This window comes from Amblyomma americanum, chromosome 10 (genome assembly GCF_052857255.1).
Source record: "Amblyomma americanum isolate KBUSLIRL-KWMA chromosome 10, ASM5285725v1, whole genome shotgun sequence".
NCBI lineage: Eukaryota > Metazoa > Arthropoda > Arachnida > Ixodida > Ixodidae > Amblyomma > Amblyomma americanum.
Window position 1 is genome coordinate 29,716,364 of NC_135506.1, and position 26,734 is coordinate 29,743,097.

The 26,734-nt window shown below is 45.6% G+C and overlaps 1 protein-coding gene across 1 annotated transcript in view; it reads left to right on the top strand.

Moving 5' to 3' along the window:
* Nucleotides 1-5,466: 5,466 nt before the first annotated feature.
* Nucleotides 5,467-26,734, top strand: part of LOC144107935 (ATP-binding cassette sub-family C member 3-like) — a 66,673-nt gene continuing 45,405 nt past the window's right edge. Inside the window, exons 1-3 of the mRNA XM_077641173.1 lie at nucleotides 5,467-5,593; nucleotides 14,991-15,132; nucleotides 20,850-21,008. Coding sequence (XP_077497299.1) covers nucleotides 15,052-15,132; nucleotides 20,850-21,008 — 240 coding nt within the window. The 5' untranslated portion in view covers nucleotides 5,467-5,593; nucleotides 14,991-15,051. The remainder of the gene's footprint in view (nucleotides 5,594-14,990; nucleotides 15,133-20,849; nucleotides 21,009-26,734) is intronic.

Sequence of the window (26,734 nt, forward strand, 5' to 3'; positions counted from 1 at the left end):
GACTTAAGCATGCTGAAGAATGCTCCTTTCTTACATGTAAAACTGAGGCAAATAGAAAATGCTCAGAAGCAAAAACTAGTTACCGGTTGGTTTTGCCTAAGCTTGCACACTGCTGTCATGTAACTAAATTCCCCCATTTGCCACAGAGTTATACCACCATGCTTGAGCAGTTTCATTGACCAACCACGGTGAAGGTCCTGGCTTTCCCATTGTAACTGTTGCTGTCTCGTCTTTTCCAGCTTGCAGGCTTTCCAAATGTCATTGGATGTATTGATGGGACCTACATACCAATACGGTGCCCTAGCAACAAGATCAGGTCTACTTACATAAATAGACATGATCAGGTGTCAATAACTATGCAAGGAATATGCGATGCAAGAGGAAAATTCATGGATGTGTTTACCGGGCCACCAAGCAAAGTGCATGATGCACGAGTGTTGAGGCTGTCTCCGGTGCACGAAGACTTGCCTACACTGTGCGAAGTCAACAAATTCCACATTTTAGGTGATGCCGCTTATCCCATTAGAGAGCACTTGTTGACGCCATTCAAGCACTACGGGCCGATGACAGCAGCCAAAACTAATTACAACCAGTGCCATGCAACTACAAGGGTGATCATTGAAAATGCTTTTGGAATGCTGAAGCAAAGGTTTCGGCAGCTTCGCTACGTTGAGTTTACAACTGTAGACAAAATAACAAAGTTCGTCATAGCATGCTGTGTGCTCCATAACATATGCTTGGATGGAGGTGACTTTGACGTCAATGATTTGCTGACAGATGATGAGAGAAAAGAAAGAAGAATTGATGCTGCCCTTCACAACAGGCTCAGCCTAGCAGAGGTAAGGGCAAGTCGACAGCCTGTGTCCGAAAGCGAAGGCGCTCTTCGCCGATTGGGCGAATTGAAGAGAAATTCCTTGGCCGAGAACCTATAAGCTGCATTCACAGAGATCAAGTTTTTGTTGTAGAAACATTTATTGCACATCAAATGTTTTTCTTCTTGTCAAGTTTGCTTCATCATGAACTCACGACGCATGCAACCTGTACATATTATTGTATAAATAGTTTTTGTATATACTAAGTCTTCTCCTTATCCTCTCTTCCTGTCCCCTCACCTCTTTCATTTAATTTCTCCATTCGGCCTGCTATCCTTTACTTCTGCTGCCCCAGCTCGGGTGCTTCAGTATTGATGGCAGATGCCGGGGCTAGCGAAAATCTTTTCCTTCCTTTTTATTATTATTTTAATAAACCATTTACTACTACTACTTGTCAAATCGTTTTACAAATGACATGCTTCGATTGTATGAAAAATGAGATCAGAGCAGACATTTATTGCATGCTAGAAAAAGTGTGTAAATAAATTAGAATCAGTTTTGACGGGAGATGTACCTCCCGTCAAAAGTATTCGGCCCAAGGGGGTTTGCTTGTGAGGCATCCTGTATGCATCCTCAGTGACCATAACCTCTCAAAAAAAGGTATGGCTTCATGTCCTCAGTCCTCCCAAGCTTTGGACTGCTAGATAATAATAATAATAATAATAATAGAGATTTATTCATCACAACGATGAAAAGGGCCGAGGAAAAAAGCCAGCAAGGCTTGACGAGCCCTCGGCCCCTACATATACAAAGGCATCAGCGGAACAAAGAATACATATTGTGCAACAGTATCACAATAACAAAATTAGTACTACAAACTTTTGATGCAAACACTGAATAAAAAGGAAAAATGAAAAGATTATAAAAGCAGACTAATTTTTGAAGCACAGGAAATGTTTACAAAGGTCACGGATCGGCGAACTAATTATGTCAATATTTTTATGATGTAATGTGTTTAGGTGTTTAGGCAACTGGAAGGCAATCATTTGTAATCCGTAGTTTGTTCTTGGAGTTTTAGTCTGCCACGGGGAGTGTTGTCTAGTGTTATACAGCTTCTCGCTCGGCGTTAGGGAGGCCAGTCTCCTCAAATAATGCGCTAGGGATCCCAACTGAATAGCTTAAAAGCAAACCCCTTGGGGTATATTCTTTTGACAGGGGCTGTACACCTCAAACCAAGTTCTGGATGCTACTCCTTTTCTGCTAGAGTTTTCAAAAGTGCCATATGCTCGGAATGAGCTTTTAGCAGCTCCTGATGCCTTTGCTCCTTCCTTTGTTCTCTATCTTCCTTTTTTTTCTCTTTCTCCCTGTGCAGTTTGTTCATTTCGTCAAAGAACAACTGCAGGTGTTGCATTCTAGAGTTGCTTGGGCGCAACCTCCGGTCGGCTCTTTTTTTCTTGGGCTCTTCGTCCTGCGAATCTGTACCGGCTTCAAATGAACAGTCTCCCCCTGATGATATCAAAGACAGGGTATCACCACTGAACTCCGAGTTTTCCTGGACGTCTGCGCTGGTTGATGGTCGAGGACTTGCTTTACAAGTCGACGCTTTCTTATACCTCACGGTGTCCACACCGCGCAAGACTTCCGGCTCCAAGCTGTCATCTATAGCCTTTATGGCATCAAACTCTTGCTCATATTCCACGCGGCAGCGGGAATTTCCTGATGTATTATTGTGCTTCTCTTCGTTCCTCTTCCGCTTTGACACTGTCTTGAAGCGTGTTTCGCACTGCACAGCAGTGCGATGAATGCCGAGAATGCCGAACATATCGCAGGCAATTTGCTCGAACATAGCTCGCTTGCTGCGAAATTTCTTGAGTGGGCCCACGTCTCTGGCATAGCGTGCATAGTAGTCCAGAAGCAGCTTTGTTTGGCGTTCATTCCATGAAGCTGCGTTTGAAAAGAAATAGGTGAAACAAGCTTCTCTAGGCATTTTTGAATTCAGTCTCACAATTAAGTTTGAGTGTTGTTTATTTGGTTTAAATATACATTATACCTGGAAATTTATCTTTATTAAGACCTTTATTATGTATGTTGTTTAACTCTAGGTGAAACTTTCAAGCATGACCAAACAGATATATATTATTGCATACATGCTCTCTACATTCATTTTTTTTTTTCAGGCATATTCACCACACCAGGTAAAATGAAGGCATCCTCTTTGTGGGTACATAAAAATAAGCATGCAGCTTCACCATTAAAGCATAACAGTGGAAGAAAGACGAATTGATTTGATGCATGCAGGGTAGCTAACTCAGGTTTGCCAACTGCATCTGAATTGCTATGGTATTAACATGCATTCAGGAAAGTTAGTATCTAAACTAACCAATTGACACCGCAGTTTCGTTCGGCTTCTTTGAAGAGTCCATAACTTCAGGCATTGTATGGTCTTCCTCCTCTGCATAGAGAAAACATCAAAATAAAAAAAAATGACTGGCAGTTTAGCATTGTCAAGCCCAAAATATTGCGCGAAAGCACGTTAATTTCTTTAGGCACACTGACACAGATAGCCAGTTATACGGCCTTCCTTTCCTCAAAATGAAAGGGGTCTAAACTTTGCGCTGTTTTTGAGAAAAAGAAAGGCGCATAACTGCCTCAGTTTTGCAGGTAGACGTCACCGTTTACTCGCAGAACGATTCAGGTGTCCGCCAACCCAGTTACGCTTTTTACTCAGAGGCTTCACGCAGACACACACTGCTGAAACCCCGGGGAGTGTGCTGTGTAGCGACACGCGAGGTAAGTGCAGGATGCTAGACATGCAGTTGACACGGGTGTTATGAACACGGACTTCATACGTTGATTACGCATTTCTGCTGGCCACGTGAAGAAAATTATCTGCCGCGCCAGTAGTGTTATTGGTGAAGGCTTATTCCAACGGCCGACCAAAGACCATTATTCATTCCCGGGCAGACAGATTGCACTGAAGTTTGTCTGAAGATGGTAAGGCTAGGAATAGACGTGCACAAGCGTCCTCCGTGAGCTGCTACAAAATGTGCAGTGCGTACGCACGGAGCACGAGGGAAGGAAAAAACGCAAAGTTGGAAACAGTCACACCATAGCAAAAGTTATTGTCCATTTTTTTTTACACTAGAAATCGCACGCCAACGCGCACGATATTAGGAAAGAACCACAATGCTGCTTTCGGCGTCGTACGTCGCTGGAAACTTCCACAGCCCTCAAAACAACGCCGCTGCGAAAAGGCGCGGAAGCGCGTTGTTCGTCCGGAAGAGAAATAAGGCCCGACTTACCGTAGATCATTGTAGTCAACACGACTTCGGCTGGTGAAGTATATCCAGAATGGTCCCATGGGGCGCTCATTTTTGCCGGAGACTGACAGCCGAAGTAGCGACAGGTACACGTGAAGCAGAAGCGGCGACTGCGACGCAGACTGAGTGCGACCACGTGCGGCTACTGTTGAGTGTTGACACCAGCGGTGCCGCGGCGGGGTTCCGGAAGTGACGGCCCCCTTCTGCCTCCTGCGCTTCCGCTCTAAGAATTCGCAGACCATTCGGCTTGACCAGTCTCGCTATGCGCTCGGAGCGAGAGCGGCTCCCACTCTGCCAGATCCAAACCGGATCGCGGGAGCGACCAGTCGAAGACACCATTAAAATGCACGCAACTACGCTTTTTTCACCGCAATATGGATGGGTTGATTGAAGGTGGAGCGTCCTCTTGTACACGGGGTGATGGCAGTTGCCGCCAAGCTCAGTTTTTTTTCTTTATTTTTGTTTAACTGTGTTGTAAGTTCATAAAATTCGTCATTTTCTTTAAATGCATCTTCCTACACTTTAAACCTTATGTCACTTCTCTGCTTTTGAGCCACCAATCTTTCAATCGCTTTTTGCTAATTTCCACCGCAGATTTATTTACATGACTATTGTTATCTCTGAACCAGGGGGCCTCGCGATCAGCAAGAGTTTGGTTTATGGGGGTTTAACGTCCCAATGCGACTCAGGCTAGGAGAGACGCCGTAGTGAAGGGCTCCGAAAATTTCGACCACCTGAGGTTCTTTAACGTGCACTGACATCGCACAGTACGCGGTCCTCTAGAATTTCGCCTCCACCGAAATTCGACCGCCGCAGCCAGGATCTAGCCCGCGTCTTTCGGGCCAGCAGTCGAGCGCCATAACCACTCAGCCACGGCGGCGGCTCAGGCAGAGTCACTGTGCCTGCACCGACATCGGGATGGATACCAGCACATTTCAGTATGAGGTGTTCTGTTTTTTTTTTCTGCCGATTTACCGCACACAGCACATGTGTCATCTTCGTTAAATTTCTTTTTGCAACAGCGCGTTCTAAGACACCCTGACCTAGCTTCAAAGAGTAGGGTACTGCCTCTTGAGTTATCATAAAACGCTTCCTTCCTGATCTGCCTTTTCTAGTATCGATATAGTTCTACACTATGCTCCTTTTTCATAGAATCTACCCAATTTTTACCTTCCGTGTTTTTAACCTGCTCGCGTTTGGAAACGACACATAGCGGACCGCGGAAAAGGCCAACTCATGTGACTCGAGCTACGACGTATGACGCCGTTGATTTAGGTGAGCGACGCACATCACGACCCAGCTGCGGCTGCGTTTCACAGCGTCCCACTGCATAGCTTCACCTGTCAGATTCGGTGCCCTTTCAAAGAACGCATTCTGCCGGCGCGCTGGTGTCATTTCGCTTCGCGGAGCGGGTGGACAGACAAGGATACTCTGGACCATCTACGTCCGTGTAACGCAAAGGTAAATACAATTTCAAAACGCATTTGTTTCAACATTTGCTGCTGCTTTTTCCCTGAGTTGCCGGTGCAGGGGAACATGCATAACTTGGCGATGGGCGCTGAAGTAGATAAGATTACGTTTACGAATCTTTAGATGCCATAGCACGGCGCTGTGTGGCAAAGCGCGACGGGGAATTCCAGACTATCTTCGAGTAATCCAGGTTCATTTAAAAAGTGCATCCACATCTTAGCTCTCCGCCTCCTTCACAATTTCACTGCATCTGTATGGAGACTGCATGCATCTGAACCATAAAAACTCCTCCTCAACAACAACAGCTGAACGGAAGAGTGATCAAACTACAGCGGGAGCTGACCGGTGGTCACCTTGGCAAGAGTCTGGTGTCTTTGACGGTATTCATGGCGAGGGCTACGTCGTAGGACCGTTATCCGTAGATATAACAGGTGCTCATTTTTGGCCAGCAACCCGAAGAATTACAAGAGACCAGCAGGGACTGCAACAACAGCACGAAGCTTCTGTTTTAGTGACAGAGCTCCTCAGTAATATTCAGGTGTCAATAGTTGGTGTCAATGGTTGTCAATAATAGGTGTCAATGGTTGGCCAATAGTTACAGTCTGCAAGAAGACAAACTGATCTTGACAGCCACTAAGGAAACAGTGGCAGCTTATTATGAAATATTTAGTTGAGAAAGGTTCTGCGCACCTGCTGGAAGTCGCGCCTGTGAAGACGCACTGTCTTCTTTAAATAATTAATTTATTTATCAGACACTGCAGGCCAAAATATGGCCCTAGCAGGAGTGGAAAACACACAACAGACTAGCTCCTTGGCGTTCTTGTAGGGATGCAGGCAAATGATGGCAGGCCAATGCTTTTTAGGGGCAGTGTAGACAAACGCGTGAAATCCCTGACACCGTGCTCCTATATATCTAGTTCCCTCGGAGTCTAATGTGCCACATGAAGCGTGTTTTTGGCAGTCTTTATGCATGCGCTGACGATAAGCGGGTAGCTAGAATCTGAAAGTGCGACTACATGGCATATAGAGGGCTGCGTTTATGTGTTTCGAATAGTTGCGGTGTCCGTACTAAGTTCATGACTGACCAATCACGACGCTGGATGACGTCTTAGAAAATGATATGAAAATTGCTTTCTGGGTAAAGGAAATGGCGCAGTATCTGTCTTACATATCTCGGTGGGCATCCGAACCGCGCCTCAAGGGAAGAGATAAAGGAGAGAATGAAAAGAAGAAATGAAGAAAGCGGTACCGTAGTGGAAGGCTCCGGAGTAATTTCGACCACCTGATAATATTTTACGCGCACTGACATCGCAAAGCACACGGGCGCCTTTTGCGTTTCGCCTCCATCGAAACGCGGCCGCCGCGGTCGGGATGGAACCCGGGAACTCTGCCTCAGTAGAGGAACTCCTTAACCACTGAGCCACCGCGGCTGGTGCGCCTTGATTCACACATACTCAAGTTACCGGCTAGCAGCCGCGGTGGCTGAGTGGTTACGGCGCTCGACTGCTGGCCCGAAAGATGCGGGTTCGATCCCGGCCGCGGCGGTCGAATTTCGATGGAGGCGAAATTCTAGACTCCTGTGCACTCTGCGATGTCAGTGCACGTCAAAGAACCCCAGGTGGTCGATATTTCCGGAGCCCTTCACTACGGCGTCCCTCATAGCCTGAGTCGCTTTGGGACGTTAAACCCCCATAAACCAATCAAGTTACCGGCTACAGGGCTTACACTGGAGCGGGAAAAAATGGTAGGCGATTTCAGCATGGTTAGGCCAGACGCGAATGAAGTGCGCTTGCACGTTTTAGCCATTGTTTTGCTGGTTATGGCAAGGTTATGGCAAGTTACACGCAATTAAAGCAATCACTGAACAATCAGTTCCACAAGAGGCACCAGTTGGTTGGTGGGTGTTACACTATCGGTTATATATGCCGCTGTTTCGTGGAGAGTTTCGTCATAAAGTGTTTTGCATACTTGGCCATCAACCCTGCGGAAACGCTGCGCACAACCCGGTGTACCATAGTTCCAGAGGCTTCGAAAACACGATGATCGGCGAAAGCGAAACTTTGGGGTTTTGTAGCAGCGGAATAAAAATTTAGTACTTTTAATTCAGAGCGAATGGAGAAGCACGTCCTTGTGTGAATTCTAACTACGAAGTGACTCCAACTCACTAGTTCCACGCCCTCTGTGAAGGGAAATAGATTGATAATATAAGTTTAATATAGCTACGAAACTCTCCACGAACAAGCCCACCCGTTAATTGGCCGAACTTTGTAAGTCCAGAAGTTCTGCAGTCACCAATGGCAGGGAAATATGTAGGCCGCTTGCTCAATGGCTGTAGTTCGTCTCCGATAGATGTCGCCAGAAGTTGTAAGTGACGCCCAGCCACCAATGGCACGAAAAAAGGCCGCCTTAGAGCTGCTCAGGACCTTTAGTTCTCCAATAGGTGCCGCCAAAAGCTGTAGGTGGCGCCCAATCACCAATGGCAGGGAAAAAGGCCTCCTCAGAGCTGCTCAAGAGCTTTAGTTACTCTCCGATAGATGTCGCCAAAAACTTGTAGGGGGCGCCTCCGTCTTTTACGTTGTGAAAACTGACAGCACGAGATGGATTGTTTTGGAGTCGTTGCTGTCGCATCACGCGCGCTCTGACGCAAGGGCAGCCGCACTTTATTGACAGCACGTTGCCTTTCGCGCTGTATGGCCGCAGGCATGTACCAGCCCTTTTTGCAGCGGGAAAACATGTTTACTGATCTACGCGCTACGTTGGCATGTGCTGGAAGTAACAAGAAATAGAACACTGCTGCTCTGTCAGAGAGAACTGGACGCCAGGTGCGGCCTACATTAAAAACAGCGCATAGCAGCGAAATAGGATGCGCGTTGCTCTCAGCGCTCGGAAGAGACTCAAGCACCTTGCATTTCCTATTGCATCACGGAGAGGCAAAAACTCCTTAAACAATTAACACGCGTTGGTACCGTTTATTTCTGGAACTGCTGACTTTTTGCAGTTTCCTCAATCAATGGTCAATAGACCAAGGCGCTCGTGAGAATAATAATAATAATAATTGGTTTTTGGGGAAAGGAAATGGCGCAGTATCTGTCTGATATATCGTTGGACACCTGAACCGCGCCGGAAGGGAAGGGATAAGGAAGGGAGTGAAAGAAGAAAGGAAGGAGGTGCCGTAGTGGAGGGCTCCGGAATAATTTCGACCACCTGGGGATCTTTAACGTGCACTGACATCGCACAGCACACGGGCGCCTTGGCGTTTTTCCTCCATAAAAACGCAGCAGCCGCGGTCGGGTTCGAGCCCGGGAACTCCGGATCAGTAGTCGAGCGCCCTAACCACTGAGCCACCGCGGCGGGTCCAACTATTCTTTAAACTCAGCACGTCATTTGAAGTGAAACGTTGCCCGCTTTATCAAAGTCATATGGGCGCCGCCGTGGTGGCTCAGCGATTGTGGTGCTCAGCTGCTGACTCGAAAGACGCGGGTTCGATCCCGGACGATGCGGTCGAATTTTGATTGAGGTGAAATGCTAGAGGCCCGCGTGCTGTGCGACGTCAGCGTGCGTTAAAGGACCACAGGTGGTCGAAATTATCCGGAGCCCTCCACAACGGTGTCCCTCATAGCTTGAGTCACTTTGGGACGTTAAACCGCTTGAAATGAAATCGAAGTCGTGTGGAACTTACACTGAGACGTCACAAGACATCACAGCACATGTGACGTCTTCTTTCTTTGCTGTTCTGTTGCTGCTTCGGCAACCTTGAGACTATGTGTTACTCACCCAGTAAGGTTTCTCAGTACCTATACCGCTTTGCTTTTGAGCACGAGGTCATGGGTTCGATATCAGGACGCGGCGACCGCATTTTAATGAATGCCCAATTAAAAACGCTCGTGAGCGGAGATTTAGGTGGACGTGTAGAGTTTCATGTGCTTTAAATTGAACAGCAGTAGTCTACAGTTTCTCTCAGAGAGCGCCTGTCGGTTCTGGCACGCAAAAATCTATTAAGAATTTTTACGTACAAGGAAAGCGATGCTGAGAAAGTAGATACAAAACAAACTGCCTGCGCGAGCCACTTTGTGTGATCGAACACTGAGCACAACATTTTTTTTTTTTTGGTGAAGGAAGGTCCGCGGAAAATTGACCTCATGTGCACAAAACAGGAAGTGAGGAAAAAATAATGCAGTTGAGACACGTGTGTTAGAGCCTTTTTTTGTTCATGAGGTGCTCTGATGATGCTTGCGCTATATTCAACCCACGAGGAATGGGGACGAACTTTAGCTGTCCATCATCCTAAAAAGGCTACTTAACCATAATAACTTTACCCGCGGCGGTGGCTCAGTGGTTAGGGCGCTCGACTACTGATCCGGAGTTCCCGGGCTCGATCCCGACCGCGGCGGCTGCGTTTTTATGGAGGAAAAACGCTAAGGCGCCCGTGTGCTGTGCGATGTCAGTGCACGTTAAAGATCCCCAGGTGGTCGAAATTATTCCGGAGCCCTCCACTACGGCACCTCGTTCTTCCTTCTTTCACTACCTCATTTATCCATTCCCTTACGGCACGGTACAGGTGTCCAACGATATATGAGACAGATACTGCGCCATTTCCTTTCCCAGAAAACGAATTAAAAACATAATAACTGTGTAATCAAATGATTACCTAAAACATAATTAGTTCATTCGTCGGCGTACACGGTAATCGAGTCACTAGAAGTGTGGAGCATAAGCGGATAATTTACTCAATGATCAAGCAGTCAAAAAGGAAGGAAATAATTTATATGGCGATCATGTTTTCTCAAAAAAAGAAGTACACGGAATCGCCAGAAACGACGACATGAAATTATTTATTCAAACGCAGCTACGGCTTTCTTATTTAGCAATAACATGGCGATGTCTGAAGGCGTAGCGCTAAGAACAGTTGACACAAACGCTGTTGCTGTACTTGAGCTCAAAGACAAGGTTTACTTTAAGCACTGCTCAGACATATTGCTTTGTAAAACACATAGTAGTCAGAAGCGAAGGCAGCCGGTAATAAATTGTTTGGTATTCTCTGCAATATGTATTTATGCGAGGTGGCAGGCTGTGTTTTTAAGTACAGGCGCTAACATGCAGCTGAGGTAGCCATTTATTAGAGCAGCGCGTTTATTAACACGACAGGATTAGAAGCCATATCGCAAGAAAATGGGTCGTAGGAATCAAAATACGTTGACTGGCTTGCAGTGACGTCACCAGACCGCTGCATTCCAATTGACTGTAGGAAAGTAACGTTACCAGATCAGAAATGACGTCATTTCCGGTAAAGGCATCGACAGCTGCTAATGCTATGGTATTGCCAATTCATAATGGGATTAGTGTTGCTGGGAATTTTTTGAAAGGTGCACCGTGAACCAATTGAAGTTTGATGATGGAGGAGTCCCATGGAACAAGGTATTTTTCGATTACTCAAAGTGGGATCAAAGACCCATTTTCCAAGCATATCAGCCCTTACTATAGAGCTTTAGTTTAACGAACATACAGAGTTCACGTACGCAAACGTGAGAAGTCTACGTAGGATACGCGCATGTCGTTTCAAACCTTTTAGTTGCACGTACGCGACAGATGCCGCGTTTAGGGTGTCTAGATGGGCCAGAGGCGAGCGGGCATCCAGGCACCATCCAGGCACCCTAGCCCCGCGTAGGGTGCCTCAATGCCAGCGCCGCCGTTCCCGGGTGGAGACAACTTAAGCGACGCCGCCATATTGAATCACAACTGTCCTCTCCCATGTACCGCGAAATGCTCGACTGGTAGCCCAGTGTAGCTCTCGCTGCAAAAGACCGCTCAAGTGAAAGCACTTTGAAGCGCGCCGAGAGCATGAACGGCGCCGTTACAAGCGCTAGCGCCGCTGATCCCGTGTGATCCAATATGGCTGTGGCGCTAAAGTTGTCTCCATCCCGGCGCTGGCATTGAGGCACCCTAGCCGCGCGTTTTTCCTAGCCCTATCTACTGACAGATGAAGACACTGCTGTAGCCACTCTAAGACTGGACGAGTCAAAGCCAAGCCTGTCGAACTGCGTCGGAGCGCTGCTTCATTAGGCTTAACAGCTGAGAAATTGCCCTTATATCTGGAAAACAAAAGCTATTTGTCGCTTGAGACTTTATGCGAGGGTAAGAATGGGGAAATCGATAGCGAATACAACAGTTTAGAACACGATATCGCGTCGAGGGATTAGCGACGAAGCTGTTATTGCTGTGAAGCGGCAGGCAGGGCGCCGCCATGTTTGTCAACGCTACGTACGCAAGCGACGCAAAGACCGCAACGCAAAAACCCGAATCTCACGTACGTACTTGAGACTCGCGCATAAACTTTGCGTTCTGCGCATGCGCACTGGTCACCCGTAAGAGCTCCACGTACGTGAAGCCTCTGCTTACGTGAAATTAAAACTCTGTTAGCCGAGCACCAGGCCCGGGAAAGCTTGCACCCATTGCATCACCGGTGGGTACCTGGCGGCACTGGGGATCGAGCCTCGCACCTCGCCCGTGCGAGGCGGATGCTCAACTACTCGGCCACCGCTGCGACCGAGTGGTTGAAGTTTGTTAAAATAGCCTGTTAACAGCGTTTTAATGAGACAAAGGCTACATCCTCGCTAGCGCCAGTGTTTGCTGCGCTAGCTGTGTCGCCTGTGGCTGGGAGTCGCGTTTCCAAATGTCTACTCCCACTTAATCGCAATGGCAGACTCTCCTGCGTGAGATAACTGTGGGTGCGACGCAACTATAGAACACCTTCTTTGTAACTACCCTCGGTTTCAGCGTGAGCCTGCACTCCTCGCTGCAACACTCCGCCGTTTAGATCCTCGGCCCCTTACTGAAGCCAAGATTCTGGATCCTTGGACTAAACCTTCATCGCAGAGGACAGCCTAGAAGGCACTTTTCAAGTTCTTGAAGGACTCAGGACTGATTGCAAGGTTGTGAACTACCGGTGTGTCCTGTGTACCCTGCACGTATTGGCCATCGGACATGTGGAAAAGTGTTCCTCTCTCTTTGTTCTCTCCCCTTTCTATCTCTCCCTCCGTTCCCCTTCCTACATGCAGGGTAGCATATCGGGCGCTACCTAGTTAACCTCTCTGTCTTTCGGTTTGTCTTTCTCTCTCTCTCAGGTTCCCAAAACTGGATCGTTGGGTACAACTTGTTTTTGGGAAAAAAAGCAGGTGACTAGTAGTAATCAATTAAAAATAAGTAATTGAATTACCCGGTACGATAACGCTTGAAAAGTGTAATAGATTAATTATAAAATTACAAAAAATGCAATTGATTACAAGTAATCAGTTACTTGTAACGCGTTACGTACAACTCTGGCTCTAGGCGAGGAGGTCCACTATGAAGCAATGGTGCGCGCAGTCATGGATTGGAGGGAAGCACTGTGTGACGGAGTTATCAGGGTGTCCCAAGGGACGGGAGGAATAATAATAATTGGTTTTGGGGGGAAAGGAAATGGCGCAGTATCTGTCTCATATATCGTTGGACACCTGAACCGCGCCGTAAGGAAAGGGTAAAGAAGGGAGTGAAAGAAGAAAGGAAGAGAGGTGCCATAGTGGAGGTCTCCGGAATAATTTCGACCACCTGGGGATCTTTACCGTGCACTGACATCGCACAGCACACGGGCGCCTTAGCGTTTTTCCTCCATAAATAATAATAATAATAATAATAATAATAATAATAATAATAATAATTGGTTTTTGGGAAAGGAAATGGCGCAGTATCTGTCTCATATATCGTTGGACACCTGAACCGCGCCGTAAGGGAAGGGATAAAGGAGGGAGTGAAGGAAGAAAGGAAGGAAGAGGTGCCGTAGTGGAGGGCTCCGGAATAATTTCGACCACCTGGGGATCTTTAACGTGCAGTGACATCGCACAGCACACGGGCGCCTTGGCGTTTTTCCTCCATAAAAACGCAGCAAATCTGAGTTTTGCTTCGTCTGCAGTGGAGGGCTTCTGAATAATTTCGATCCCCAGGTGGTCGAAATTATTCCGGAGCCCTCCACTACGGCACCTCATTCTTCCTTTCTTCCTTACTCCTTCCTTTATCCCTTTCCTTACGGCGCGGTTCAGGTGTCAAACGATATATAAGACAGATAATATGCCATTTCCTTTCCCCAAAAAGCCAATTATTTATTCTTCGTCTGCTTATTGGTATGATATTTCTGCATTGAGTTAGTAGCGACGAAAACCATGGTGCTATACGGCCCGTAAAACATCACGATTGGCCAGGTGCATCTACTTTGATCAGGCGCGGTGGTGGTGGTGGTGGTAAATATTTATTATTTACAAGGAGGTGTTTGGGCCCAGGCGCTATGGCCCAGGTCCTTACAAATCTAGGTGGAGCTCCTATTCCGGAGCCCCAATGACGTCAGTGCTCATGGCGTCAGGCTGGCGAGCCATATGGTCGCGGTTTCGATTCCTGGCGGACGCAATACGCCCCTGTACTTAGATTACGGCACACGTGAAGAAACACCTGACGGTCGAAACTAAACCTAAACGATTCACTTCGGCGTACCTCAGGTAGGGCACAGTGTTACTTCGACATGCGGAAGTCTATTGTTATTTTTTTCATTTTCTTGCTTGTTTCATTTTTTTTATCCCGTTTAAGTTAGTCTAAAAAAATTTATCGCAGTTTTGTTCCATTTCGGGCTTCGCGCGATAAGCAGTCCTTATGGCTCACACACGCCCAATTTCTGCAATTCTGCTTCCATACAAATATGTATGAGTTATGGTTGTTGCTATTAGTAGTAGTTAAAGAAGTATTGGTAGCAATGAAAACAGCAGTAGTAATAGTTCCACTTACAACATCTCTGGAATAAGAACTGGGTGTCAAAAACCTTCATGCGCACTACAAGCGCTGTTGCCTGTGGATAGCTTGTTGTCATTCCATGTGCAACAATCTTGGACAAAAATTTTGAATATTGAAAAAATGTAAGGTACTGATATGGCAGTATTGAAAATAATGGTTCATTCTCCCGGTATGCAGCAAAATCTTTCGTTGGAGGTGTTTCCATCGCTCGCATAGAGCAGTTAATAATGCCATAGCAAACCAATGGGGAACGCTTTTGACGATAGGGAAAACGTTAATAAGAAAAAAATACAAGCCTGCGGACGGGAGATATGCGGATATATTGATTTTTATCGTGAGATCTTAGAATATTTAAAAAAATTGACTTCATAAATCCTTTCTCTTCCGAAAACGCTTTTGTCCAGTACTGTTGGGTGTGCGTAACGAATGCCCACGTGCCGCTGCACTATAACGGTAAAAAGAGCGGCGGTAATAGCACTGTACGACACGTGCTGGCGGATGCTGTTTTTGGAAGCCGGTTCAGAATTTCACCTGTATGTACCTGCGAAATCAGACAGGAAGCGTGAATTCCTGGTAGTTCCACCGGCGCAGTTCCGGGCTGACAGTGATCGCGGGAACAACCTCTGCCGTCCAGCATCATGGCTGCTCTTGTGGCCTTGTTCTCTGCAACTCCTGGGCTAAGCAGCTTCGGATCCCACGGAGACACGGCAGTACCTCAGGTAAGTAGATGGCTCGGCCTGCGAGGGACTCCTAAACGAGCAGAAACCTTCGCTTGCGCGATGACACGCATGATTATTTCTTCAACTGATAACTTGGCAGTAGTACCCTCTTGTTTTTAGATCAATGGTTTGGCGGTGAGATAATGATTTTCATCATCATCATCATCATCAGTAAAACTACACCCACTGCCTCACTCACATCCCTCCAATTAACTCTCTCCTGCGTCAGCTGCGACCACCTCATCCCCGCACGCTTCCTAACCTGGTCCGCCCACTTAACTTTCTGCCGTAGTAGTTCCTTTTCATTGTTAATTCTCATTCTTACATGTACCTTAAAACGCACTCCGGCACTGTCCCTTTTTGTTATGTTATGAAGTCGCGCTTTTACCTGCACGCACACATCCATCGAGCCAACACGTGGGTGCAGTCATCCGCCAGCTGTGTAGTACGCAGAGCTTAGTATGCATGAAGTGAGCTGCGAGAGAGAGAGAGAAATCAAGTGCAATACTTCCGGTTTCCCGGGTGACCATTGCATCACTGGTGGAAATTATCTTATCCTACACACCACTCTCGTACGCAAAAGAAATCTATTCTGGTAATATGGTTAGCACCTTGCTTTATTCTGCATCAGAACGAAACGCTATAAGAGCTGCGCAAGCCACAAAATGCCAGTTAAAAGTGAAGAGGCATCCGCTCTGTCTTTAGAGGAAGTCCCAACCTATTTCTCATTATGGTTTGCACAACGGGAAGAGCCGACAGTCCTGTACCGCTGTCACACGGGAACTTTCCAACCTGATCGAATTGATTAAAATTCAGCTTAACGCATAGCTCCGGCGATGCTTCACGGTCACTTTCAATTTGAATCGGACAGTTGGAATTCGAAACGCCGTTGTGACAGCAGTATAAGGTCAGCCTGCGAGGAATCGAATGAAGAGATATGAGATCTTCACCGCTTAAAGGAAATGCTTCTCGTTTACGGCGTGCGCATTTACTGTGCACTTACTACGCAGGTGGATGGCCATGGTTTCCGAAATAAACTTTGTATAAAACCACGTGATGTATCCAGCCACATGATGTATCCAACCAATCCACAGGCGTTGGTTGAATACATCACGTGGCATGTGGCAAGACAGAGCAATACAAGGTCATAGTATCAGGCTCATGGCTAGTGATGTAAAACTATCGATAGTTGAGGCACTGTTTAATTATCGATCACAAAAAATATCGGTAGTACTACCGATAGCATGAGATCACGCAATCTGCCGCACGTAGTCACTGCAGCATAAACTTGGCGACGTTTTCAAGCCGGTGGTGTTAACGATGGCTAGGCTCTTCTGACGTCTCCAAGCGCTGCAGATGTACCCTCCGTAGTACCAGTGAATAAATAATCAGAGTAAAACGAAGGTAATAATTGTGCTGGAAACACAACCGGCGCCATCCATAAGTCTTCCAAGCTGCCGGAGAAGCACCATTGTGTGCTTCTGCTTCCGAGCAGAAATCGGGTAGAAATAATACTTCGGTGGCTAGGCTGCTGACTTTGGTGCTCTTGGGAGTTTAGCTGGCGCTTCCAAAACGGTAGAAGTTGTCGATAGTGCGAGGTAGGCTTGTACGGAATGCCCAGTGTCAGGACGCAGACTATGCAAATTATGCTAGCCCAATGATTGCCAACATTTCGCAATTCGTAACAGGAGCATGTTAACAAGACGCATATTTATAGCTTGCATTTCAACCCGCGTTAAATTTCTAGGGTGTTACACCCGTCCAAGGTTCTCGAGTAGGAATAAAGGATGATTCAAATGCCACATTGAGAAATTTTCTCGCTTGGCGGGGCTTATGGCGAGCTGTTGTATGTTACTTCGATCCGGGCTCAGTATGACAAGAAAAAAAAGTGATAAGATAAACGGTTTTGATTTTACATAATATGCAGTTGTTATTATACCCGCGATATAGCAGTAATGCGGGACAGGATTTTGTTCTTATTCATTTAATATGTCTTGGACTACAATATGATGGCATCATGGAGAATATATTGACGTGACAAGCCGCCCCGCATCCGCCGTCCACGAGCTTGGTTTCTAGTGTAACCGAAACGAGCAGCTTTGTTAGAGCTGGTGTAAAACTGCTTTCGTTGGCTTTTTGAGACCTGTTCGATTTTTCTTTTCTTTTATTTTTTTGTTTCTGCCGTTTGTAGTGACATCCGCCACAGCTGTCATAAAGGCATAGCCGCAGGTCGTCTCTACTCTGAAAAACGAACAGCCATCAGCTGCTTCCCTCTCCGTAGATTTTTAGCATGAATTCGTATCATTACTTCTGTGGTTAGGCTTCCTGAAGGACCCACAAACTGAATTGCAGGCGGGAAAATACTCGTGATTGTAAGCGTTAACCAACTATCGATGCCCTTTTACGCTTTCGAAGTTAAAAAAACTGCCGATATTATTGATAGTTTTTGCACCACTACGTCTCTTGACATTATAGGCACAGTGAGGGACCAACCAGGCGGCGGGCGCATCACGACAGTGGTATATCACAACCGCAATCATGTCCAGCCTTCTAGGGCAAAAATTTTGAAAATTGAAAAATTGTAAGACACTATAATAGAAATACTGAAGGTAATGGTCCAATATTCTGATATGTAGCAAAATCTTTCTTTTAAAGTGTTTCCATCGATCGCATAAAAGAGTTAATGACTGCCATATAACGTCAATGGGGAACGCTTTTAACGATAGCAAAAGCGTGAATAGAAAAAAATAATACAATACTGCCGCCGGGTGATCGGCGGATATGTTGATAGTTATAGCGAAATCTTACATTATATAAAAAAAAATTCCTTCATAAATGATTTCCTGCTCAAAACTGCTTTTGTCCAGGATTGCTGGGCATGAAAAACACCGCCTTTTTCTGCCATGATGGACTTAGACCTGAGAGAAAAGCAACCGCATAGGACGCGTTACAGGTTACTAGAAAACATGGCCTGATGCATTTTCAGCGCCCTAAAAGACGCTATATTGAGGAATGTCCCCTACATGAAGTACAGGAAGAGAGCACTTCGAGGTATTTCCCTTACAAAAATTGTTTTAGACAGTCTATATACTGTCCATAGGCTTCTGTCTAAAGTCTATAGACTTTCTACAGACCAACTTTAGAGAGCAGCCTATAGGCAATTTAAATTCTATATACAGTCTATAGACAATCTATAGATTTATGTCCATACACTTTTAGCAGACTTTTGTCTATAGAAATTTTATAGCCTATGAATAGGCAAAAATATCTATAGGAAGGCTATAGAGTCTATTAGAAGTCTATAGATTGTGTATAGACCATTTTTGTAAGGGTTGGCACATACTCTGAGGGACAGTTTACCAGAATTGACCGAAAAGAAAAAAATATAATCCGTACGTTAAACGTTGCTGACGCTTAGGGGCTTGAGGTGTGGGTTAAAAATAAAACAGAATAGAACCAAGGAAGAGAGTCCGACATTTATCAGAGAACAAACACAAGCGGATGGCATTGTGGCTGAATTAAAGTAACAGACCCGGGCAAGGCATGTGACGCCTAAAGCGAATTATCTGTGGTGTGTTTTAGTTTAACGAACTGGGTACTGCTGTTAGAGAACTGCTGTTAGTCGGCGTGGAAGTGCAATAAGAGAATTTTGTTTGCACGGAAGCTTGCCAGGCACAAACCCAAGAGGTAGGGGTTTCTGCAGGCAAGCAGTCATTGTCCTACCACCCTGGTGATTGCACTGACAGTGGCCATGCGAAACAAGGTTATTTTTCATAACCGCAGCCGTGGCCTAGTGGATTGGGCGCCCGTCTCGGCTGCGGGAGGTGGTCGGTTCGAAACCCACCGCCGGACACCCACCGGTAAAAATGGGTACAAGCGTCCCCCGGCCTGGCGCCCGGCTTTCTTTTGGGGTGTTCGCTTGGGAGAAGCTCCGTAAACCCCGCTGCTCCCCTCGATGGCGAGGCCCCAGTGTCGTACAATCTCGATGCCTGCTTAAGGTGGTGTCACGGCCAACGTGGCTCGCACCATCACCACCTGCAGCAGCAGTCATATATACGCCGCACAGTCATATATAGACTGATAGAGGCCTGAGGCGAGAGGTCACTGTCCTGCCATCTAGCTTGTTCTGCTGACAATAGCTACCAGGACGACTGTCGTCTATACTGCACCAATGCAGTATTGGGTATTAGTCATCAAATGCCCCGGCGGAGGAGAATCATGCCGCTGTTAGTCGGTTGCAAATGGCACAGCTCCCTATGTTTATGGCTTTACACTGACGTCCACGTGTTTTTTTTTTCTTGCTAATATGATTCGAAAACAAAAAGAACAAACGCCAGACGCAGCACTTACATCGATCAGAGGCCGAACGCAGCTGATACCCTGGAACCGGCTTTCGTACTTTAAGCTGGCCGACACACTATAGGAAAAGACAAGTACTTCCGATACGTCACAGGACAGCATCCGCTGTTTTCCGAAGCGCAGCAGGTGTTTAACGCCGGACATGATATTCCCGGTGACAGTGACACTTGAAACGCTCGGAAAAGAATAGAGGACGTGTAGTGCCTACACTGTGAAAGCAGCGCAAATTCTTTCGGCGCAGGTAAGAAAATTCCTCGTGTTTAAAATATTAGCCATCTCAGTGTAAACATTTTTTGAGCGGCACGGATTTGTTGAGAGCAGACGATAGAGCTTACTTGCTTACTTGGAGATGGAAGACGGTTCTACAACTTCAATTTCGAAAACAATTGCACGAGCAGCAACCGCTACTACGCTGGAACGTAGGGCTTCTCGCAAAGAAAATGTCCTCTAGGACCGAACAGTGTATTTACTGAATCAGAGACCGCATTTCGAGGCAGGTGTTTGCATGTGCAATGAATTCCAGTGCACGAATTTAAAATATTCGCAAAACGCCTTGACGTCTACTTAAGCATATGTCATGCCATGTTATTTAAACCAGCACTTAAATTCTTCTGTTCCCCCTCAAGAAATTTTGTTACATGCGCACAATATTGTTATGGCCGTAAGGTAGAAATCGTGGATTCAAAAACAGGCTACTTTCTTAACCCTGAAAGCATAAGACGTCTAAGCACAGCTCAACACAGCTCACAGCTTGGGAGCACAGCAGTGTCCTCAAGCTTCATTTAGTGAAGCCAAAAATAGAGCTAATACCAGCGTTGATAATTCGGCTTTGAGAGAGAAATCGATTATTGGGGAATTAAGAATGCATCGGTAATATCTTTTGTCGTGCAAATTCTGATGCTAATCACGTGATCGTTACCGCAGCTTTTTATAATTTTGCGCTTTAGCGTGTCAGGATATCCGCTACCCTCAAACAAGGAGAAAGAAAACGAGACGATACACGAAGAGATGCAAAGAAAGAAAAAAAAAGAAACCAACACAGTGACGAGCCACGCACATTGCACCCATTGTCCTTTGTAGTTTCATGCTTCCATCGTTTCCGCCTGAAACGCTTTGCAGTCTTCAAAGTAGGGCATGTTGCGCAGTGCACTCTGGCAGCCTGTTTCAGACTTATCGGATCCAGAAATGAACAGGAACGAACGAACAGGAACGAACGAACGGACAGACACACTTGCGTGTCTGTCCGCGTTTAAGTTGGCGCAAGTAGTCAAGCGTGTGTCGAAAGCGGGGCAGGTATACGGCCGCCGCATTTCTCCCCACTGCTACTCACAGTTCCCGACAAAGCGTTCCACGCGCAGATGGCGGACGTGCTTCGGCCGGCCGAGATCGCCTCTTTCCTGCTGAAATGCTCCCCTCTGATCATCCTGGTGCTGTTCTCCGGCCCCGAGACGGCGCTCAACAACTTCCAGGTCGTCTCCAGGGGGCCCTACTGGACGCTGCTTAATGTCGCCCAAATGGTGAGCCCATTGATTGATGGAGGCGCGGCTGTTGTTCGGGCTTGCCGTATTGGCTACACTTTAAGAGGCCCTTAACCCTGCACTGCCACTTTACAGCTTTTTTTACATTTTTTTATGGGGACGCTGTTCTTTGTGAGCCTTACCCATTTCGCCCGGTCATTAACCCGTTTCCTGTTGAACCTTAGCGTACTCTGTGTCGTGTCGTCTTCCCTTCTGTGGTCGCCCTTTTTTGCTCTGTATTCGTTCCAAGCCCAGCACCACGTTTTATTGAACCTCTTGAGCCTCTTCTGTGTGCGCCCTCTGTCCCCTTGTCTTAATGGTCAATGTGAAGTGGAAAACTCACTTCGTTTCCGTTCTTTCTTCCCTTCTTTTTCCTGTGTTCTCCTCCCCACGTGTAGGGTAGACTACTGGGCATCGCCTGGTTAATCTCCCTGCCTTTACGTTCTACTTTCTCTCTCTCTTGAGCCTCTTCAGCCTGCGATCCTCATGTATATTGTCTGGTCAGCTCTTCCTAGGTCGTCCTCTGGAGCTCTTCCAACCAACTTATAATGTTAATAATTGCTTTTGGGGAAAGGAAATGGCGCAGTATCTGTCTCATATATCGTTGGACACCTGCACCGCGCCGTAAAGGAAGAGATAAAAGAGGGAGTGAAAGAAGAAAGGAAGAAAGAGGTGCCGTAGTGGAGGGCTCCGGAACAATTTCGACCACCTGGGGATCTTTATCCGACTTCAAGCTTTGCTCACCTTCCTTGCAATGCGTTTGTCGTCCTTGTTGTCCGACGTAGTGTGCAACTTTTTCTTGAGTCTGAACTCTAAAGACGAACAAAGAACAAAAATGTATGGCTTCCGGAACTCCAGTTCAAGCATACACAGGCGAACACGCACGCATGAAGATAACAGAAATTTCGAGACACTTCCGCGGATGTGGCGTTGCAGCGGCGCGCACAACTGATTAGAAGCAATCGCAATTGGGCTTTTTTTGGTTTGTTTGTAGAAAACCAATACACATCTTTGTGAGTACGTCACTCGCTCGAATGCACCTCTCAAAGATTTTGCGTTCCTGCGCCGTTTACACATTTTCGCAATGGAATTTGTTTAGTTCATAAATGTGCAGTTCTTGATCAGCCTTACGAATTTACTGCAGACTCTATGACTACCCGTTGAATGAGATATTAAAACTACTTTGCAGTGCATTCATGAGTGTGAGCAAAAACCATGAGGCTCGGTAAGAAAAACAAACACGATCTCGTTTTAGATAGCACGAACTTTTGTTGCGCGTTCTGTAAAATACGTGGTGCGTAGTAACAAAAATGATTTTCTTGTCGGGGACATATTAAACATTTCATCATATGCCGAATACATTGCAAATAAGTGTTTTTTTTAAAGTACTTTGTATTCCGAACCGGTAATAAATTATAAAAGCTATGTTCCCTATTATTTTTCATATTAAATTGAGACTGGCGCAGCGCCTTATGGAAAATATTATTGGTGTGACGTTAATAGGCCGGAAATGAGCTGTGTGGGTCCAGGAAGAAAAACGATTTGTGGATATTCTAGTCGACATGAAGAATAAAAAATGTACGTGGAAACTAGGACATGTAAGGAGAAGGAAAGATAACCGATGGTTCCTTAGAGTAACGGACTGGATTCTAAGAGAAGTAATTAGGCAATCTGTGGGGATGAGTTGGTCGCAGCTCGCACTGGACAGTTAGTTAGAGGCAAATGGAAAAGGCATTTGTCCTGCAGTGGACGTAGTTCGGCCGACGATGATGATAATGGTTTTTCACCTTCAGTTCTTCCTCAATTGCAGCAACTAACATAACGCAGCTAACTAACCTTAATCTATCGCGTAAACGTGGAGGAATTGCAGTTGGACGCGGTGCTGACGTCTCGCAGAATTCTCAAAGTTTCTTTTAGAAGCATTATATAAAGGGCTATCCTGAATATAAAGATTTACAGCGCGTCCGTATACTGTTTACAGAGCATAAAAACTCTACAAAATATTTCAGCATATTTGACACAGAAACAAGAACGCTGGTTTATATAGAACGGAAATTGTGAATATGAAAACAGATGGAGGAAAAACGCTAAGGCGCCCGTGTGCTGTGCGATGTCAGTGCACGTTAAAGATCCCCAGGTAGTCGAAATTATTCCGGAGCCCTCCACTACGGCACCTCTTCTTCCTTTCTTCTTTCACTCCCTTCATTATCCCTTCCCGTTCGGCGTGGTTCAGGTGTCCAACGATATATGAGACAGATACTGCGCCATTTCCTTTCCCCCCAAAACCAATTATAATTATATATGACACAAGCGACACGAGCTCCTTAACGCTGTCGCGTTAATAGTTACAAAACTATGTACAAATAGGTACGAGAATCAAGACTGAAAACGGCGCGAAAAACGGGACAAGATAATTAGAAGCAACACACACAGCACCGAACTTAAAACTGAGTGTATTTCATGCGAGAGCGCAATAAATACATGAAGTACACATAAAAAACTAAAAGAGCACCATCATATAAGATTGATACTATTGCAAGTGAATATCTAAAAAGGTTATCTCTTTTCTCGATAAGCGAAAAGACGGCACGCACAAGCACTTGTCACCTCTCGTGTGGATGACGAAAGCTTCGTACAGTTCTCGTTTTTGTTTGCTTGCGTACGTGCGCAGCACATTGCCTTTGTTGAACTGGGGAATGCATTCGCATGTTGTCACATGCTTGGCGAGGGCTTGAGCGTGCCGTCTCTTCGCTTATCGGGAAAGGGATAGCCTTTTTAGATATTGACCTGCCATAGTATCAATCTTATATCATGCTGTTTTTGTTAGTTTCTTTTATTTTGTTTCATGTGTACTTCCTTTATTTATTGCACTCTCGCATGAAATACACTAAGTTGTAAGTTCGGTGCTGTGTGTGTTGCTTCTCTCTATCTTGTCCCCGTTTTTCGCGCTGTTTTCAGTCTTGTATCATGAACCAGCTGGCCCAACAATCCTCCCGTTTGCAGGTACGAGAAATTGAGAGATTTTATAATATTTATCGTGGCAGCCGATAATTCTCATTTACAGTTCTAAAATGTGCAATTGCATTTTTTTAAGAGATTTGAAGACTACCTATCTGAGTTTACTCAGTAAGAGCGGTAGATTGTGTTTGAATGATCGCCATTTGTACTGAGTGCGAAAGTGATTCGAAGACGGGTTCAAGACAGAGGCCACGTAATGCAGCTTCGGAGCTTCAGCGAGCGAGGAGAAAGTCAACAGTTCCTTCGAAGATTGCCAAGCGTGCGGTTAGGCTTATTTGCTATGCAATCAACATGCGCTTTCCGGGCCATGTCAGTGAATACGTGAACACCCAAATATTCATAAGTAGGTACAGACTCAAGAGGAGTGTTGTCAGGGTAGTAAGTTGGAAATGTTGTAATGAAGCGGCTCATACACATACGCTAGCAATTATTGATGCATAGCTTCATCATACACAATTCACACTTTTCTAATAGAGCGGTTAAGACCAATTTGCAAGATACAGACATCAAATTCGCTGTAAGTTTTACGGCACACAACACAATCATCCGGAAAGGGATTAACTGATGATCTTGGGTTTGCTGATAAATCATTTTCGTATATGAGGAAATGCACGTACATACTCACGCAAAAAAAACACACACACCATGAATAGCGAGGAGGAACTGATAAGCCCTGGTCTTGTTGCCTGTTGTTTTTTTTTCGTGCTAATTACCATGCCACAGCTAATTATCCAGCACCAACGAGCCCAACTGTCATTTTGAGAAGCAGGGATCACATGACGAAACCCTGGGGCACACTCGAAGTAACAGGAGAAGAATCAAAATTCTCGTTTTTTTTTTATTTTACAAACTGAGATTTTACACACCATGAATAGCGAGGAGGAACTGATAAGCCCAGGTCTTGTTGCCAGTTGTTTTTTTTTCGTGCTAATTACCATGCCACAGCTAATTATCCAGCACCAACGAGCCCAACTGTCATTTTGAGAAGCAGGGATCACATGACGAAACCCTGGGGCACACTCGAAGTAACAGGAGAAGAATCAAAATTCTCGTTTTTTTTTTATTTTACAAACTGAGATTTTACACACCATGAATAGCGAGGAGGAACTGATAAGCCCAGGTCTTGTTGCCTGTTGTTTTTTTTTTCGTGCTAATTACCATGCCACAGCTAATTATCCAGCACCAACGAGCCCAACTGTCATTTTGAGAAGCAGGGATCACATGACGAAACCCTGGGGCACACTCGAAGTAACAGGAGAAGAATCAAAATTCTCGTTTTTTTTTTATTTTACAAACTGAGATTTTACACACCATGAATAGCGAGGAGGAACTGATAAGCCCAGGTCTTGTTGCCTGTTGTTTTTTTTTCGTGCTAATTACCATGCCACAGCTAATTATCCAGCACCAACGAGCCCAACTGTCATTTTGAGAAGCAGGGATCACATGACGAAACCCTGGGGCACACTCGAAGTAACAGGAGAAGAATCAAAATTCTCGTTTTTTTTTTATTTTACAAACTGAGATTTTACACACCATGAATAGCGAGGAGGAACTGATAAGCCCAGGTCTTGTTGCCTGTTGTTTTTTTTTTCGTGCTAATTACCATGCCACAGCTAATTATCCAGCACCAACGAGCCCAACTGTCATTTTGAGAAGCAGGGATCACATGACGAAACCCTGGGGCACACTCGAAGTAACAGGAGAAGAATCAAAATTCTCGTTTTTTTTTTATTTTACAAACTGAGATTTTACACACCATGAATAGCGAGGAGGAACTGATAAGCCCAGGTCTTGTTGCCTGTTGTTTTTTTTTCGTGCTAATTACCATGCCACAGCTAATTATCCAGCACCAACGAGCCCAACTGTCATTTTGAGAAGCAGGGATCACATGACGAAACCCTGGGGCACACTCGAAGTAACAGGAGAAGAATCAAAATTCTCGTTTTTTTTTTATTTTACAAACTGAGATTTTACACACCATGAATAGCGAGGAGGAACTGATAAGCCCAGGTCTTGTTGCCTGTTGTTTTTTTTTTCGTGCTAATTACCATGCCACAGCTAATTATCCAGCACCAACGAGCCCAACTGTCATTTTGAGAAGCAGGGATCACATGACGAAACCCTGGGGCACACTCGAAGTAACAGGAGAAGAATCAAAATTCTCGTTTTTTTTTTATTTTACAAACTGAGATTTTACACACCATGAATAGCGAGGAGGAACTGATAAGCCCAGGTCTTGTTGCCTGTTGTTTTTTTTTTCGTGCTAATTACCATGCCACAGCTAATTATCCAGCACCAACGAGCCCAACTGTCATTTTGAGAAGCAGGGATCACATGACGAAACCCTGGGGCACACTCGAAGTAACAGGAGAAGAATCAAAATTCTCGTTTTTTTTTATTTTACAAACTGAGATTTTACACACCATGAATAGCGAGGAGGAACTGATAAGCCCAGGTCTTGTTGCCTGTTGTTTTTTTTTTCGTGCTAATTACCATGCCACAGCTAATTATCCAGCACCAACGAGCCCAACTGTCATTTTGAGAAGCAGGGATCACATGACGAAACCCTGGGGCACACTCGAAGTAACAGGAGAAGAATCAAAATTCTCGTTTTTTTTTATTTTACAAACTGAGATTTTACACACCATGAATAGCGAGGAGGAACTGATAAGCCCTGGTCTTGTTGCCTATTGTTTTTTTTTCGTGCT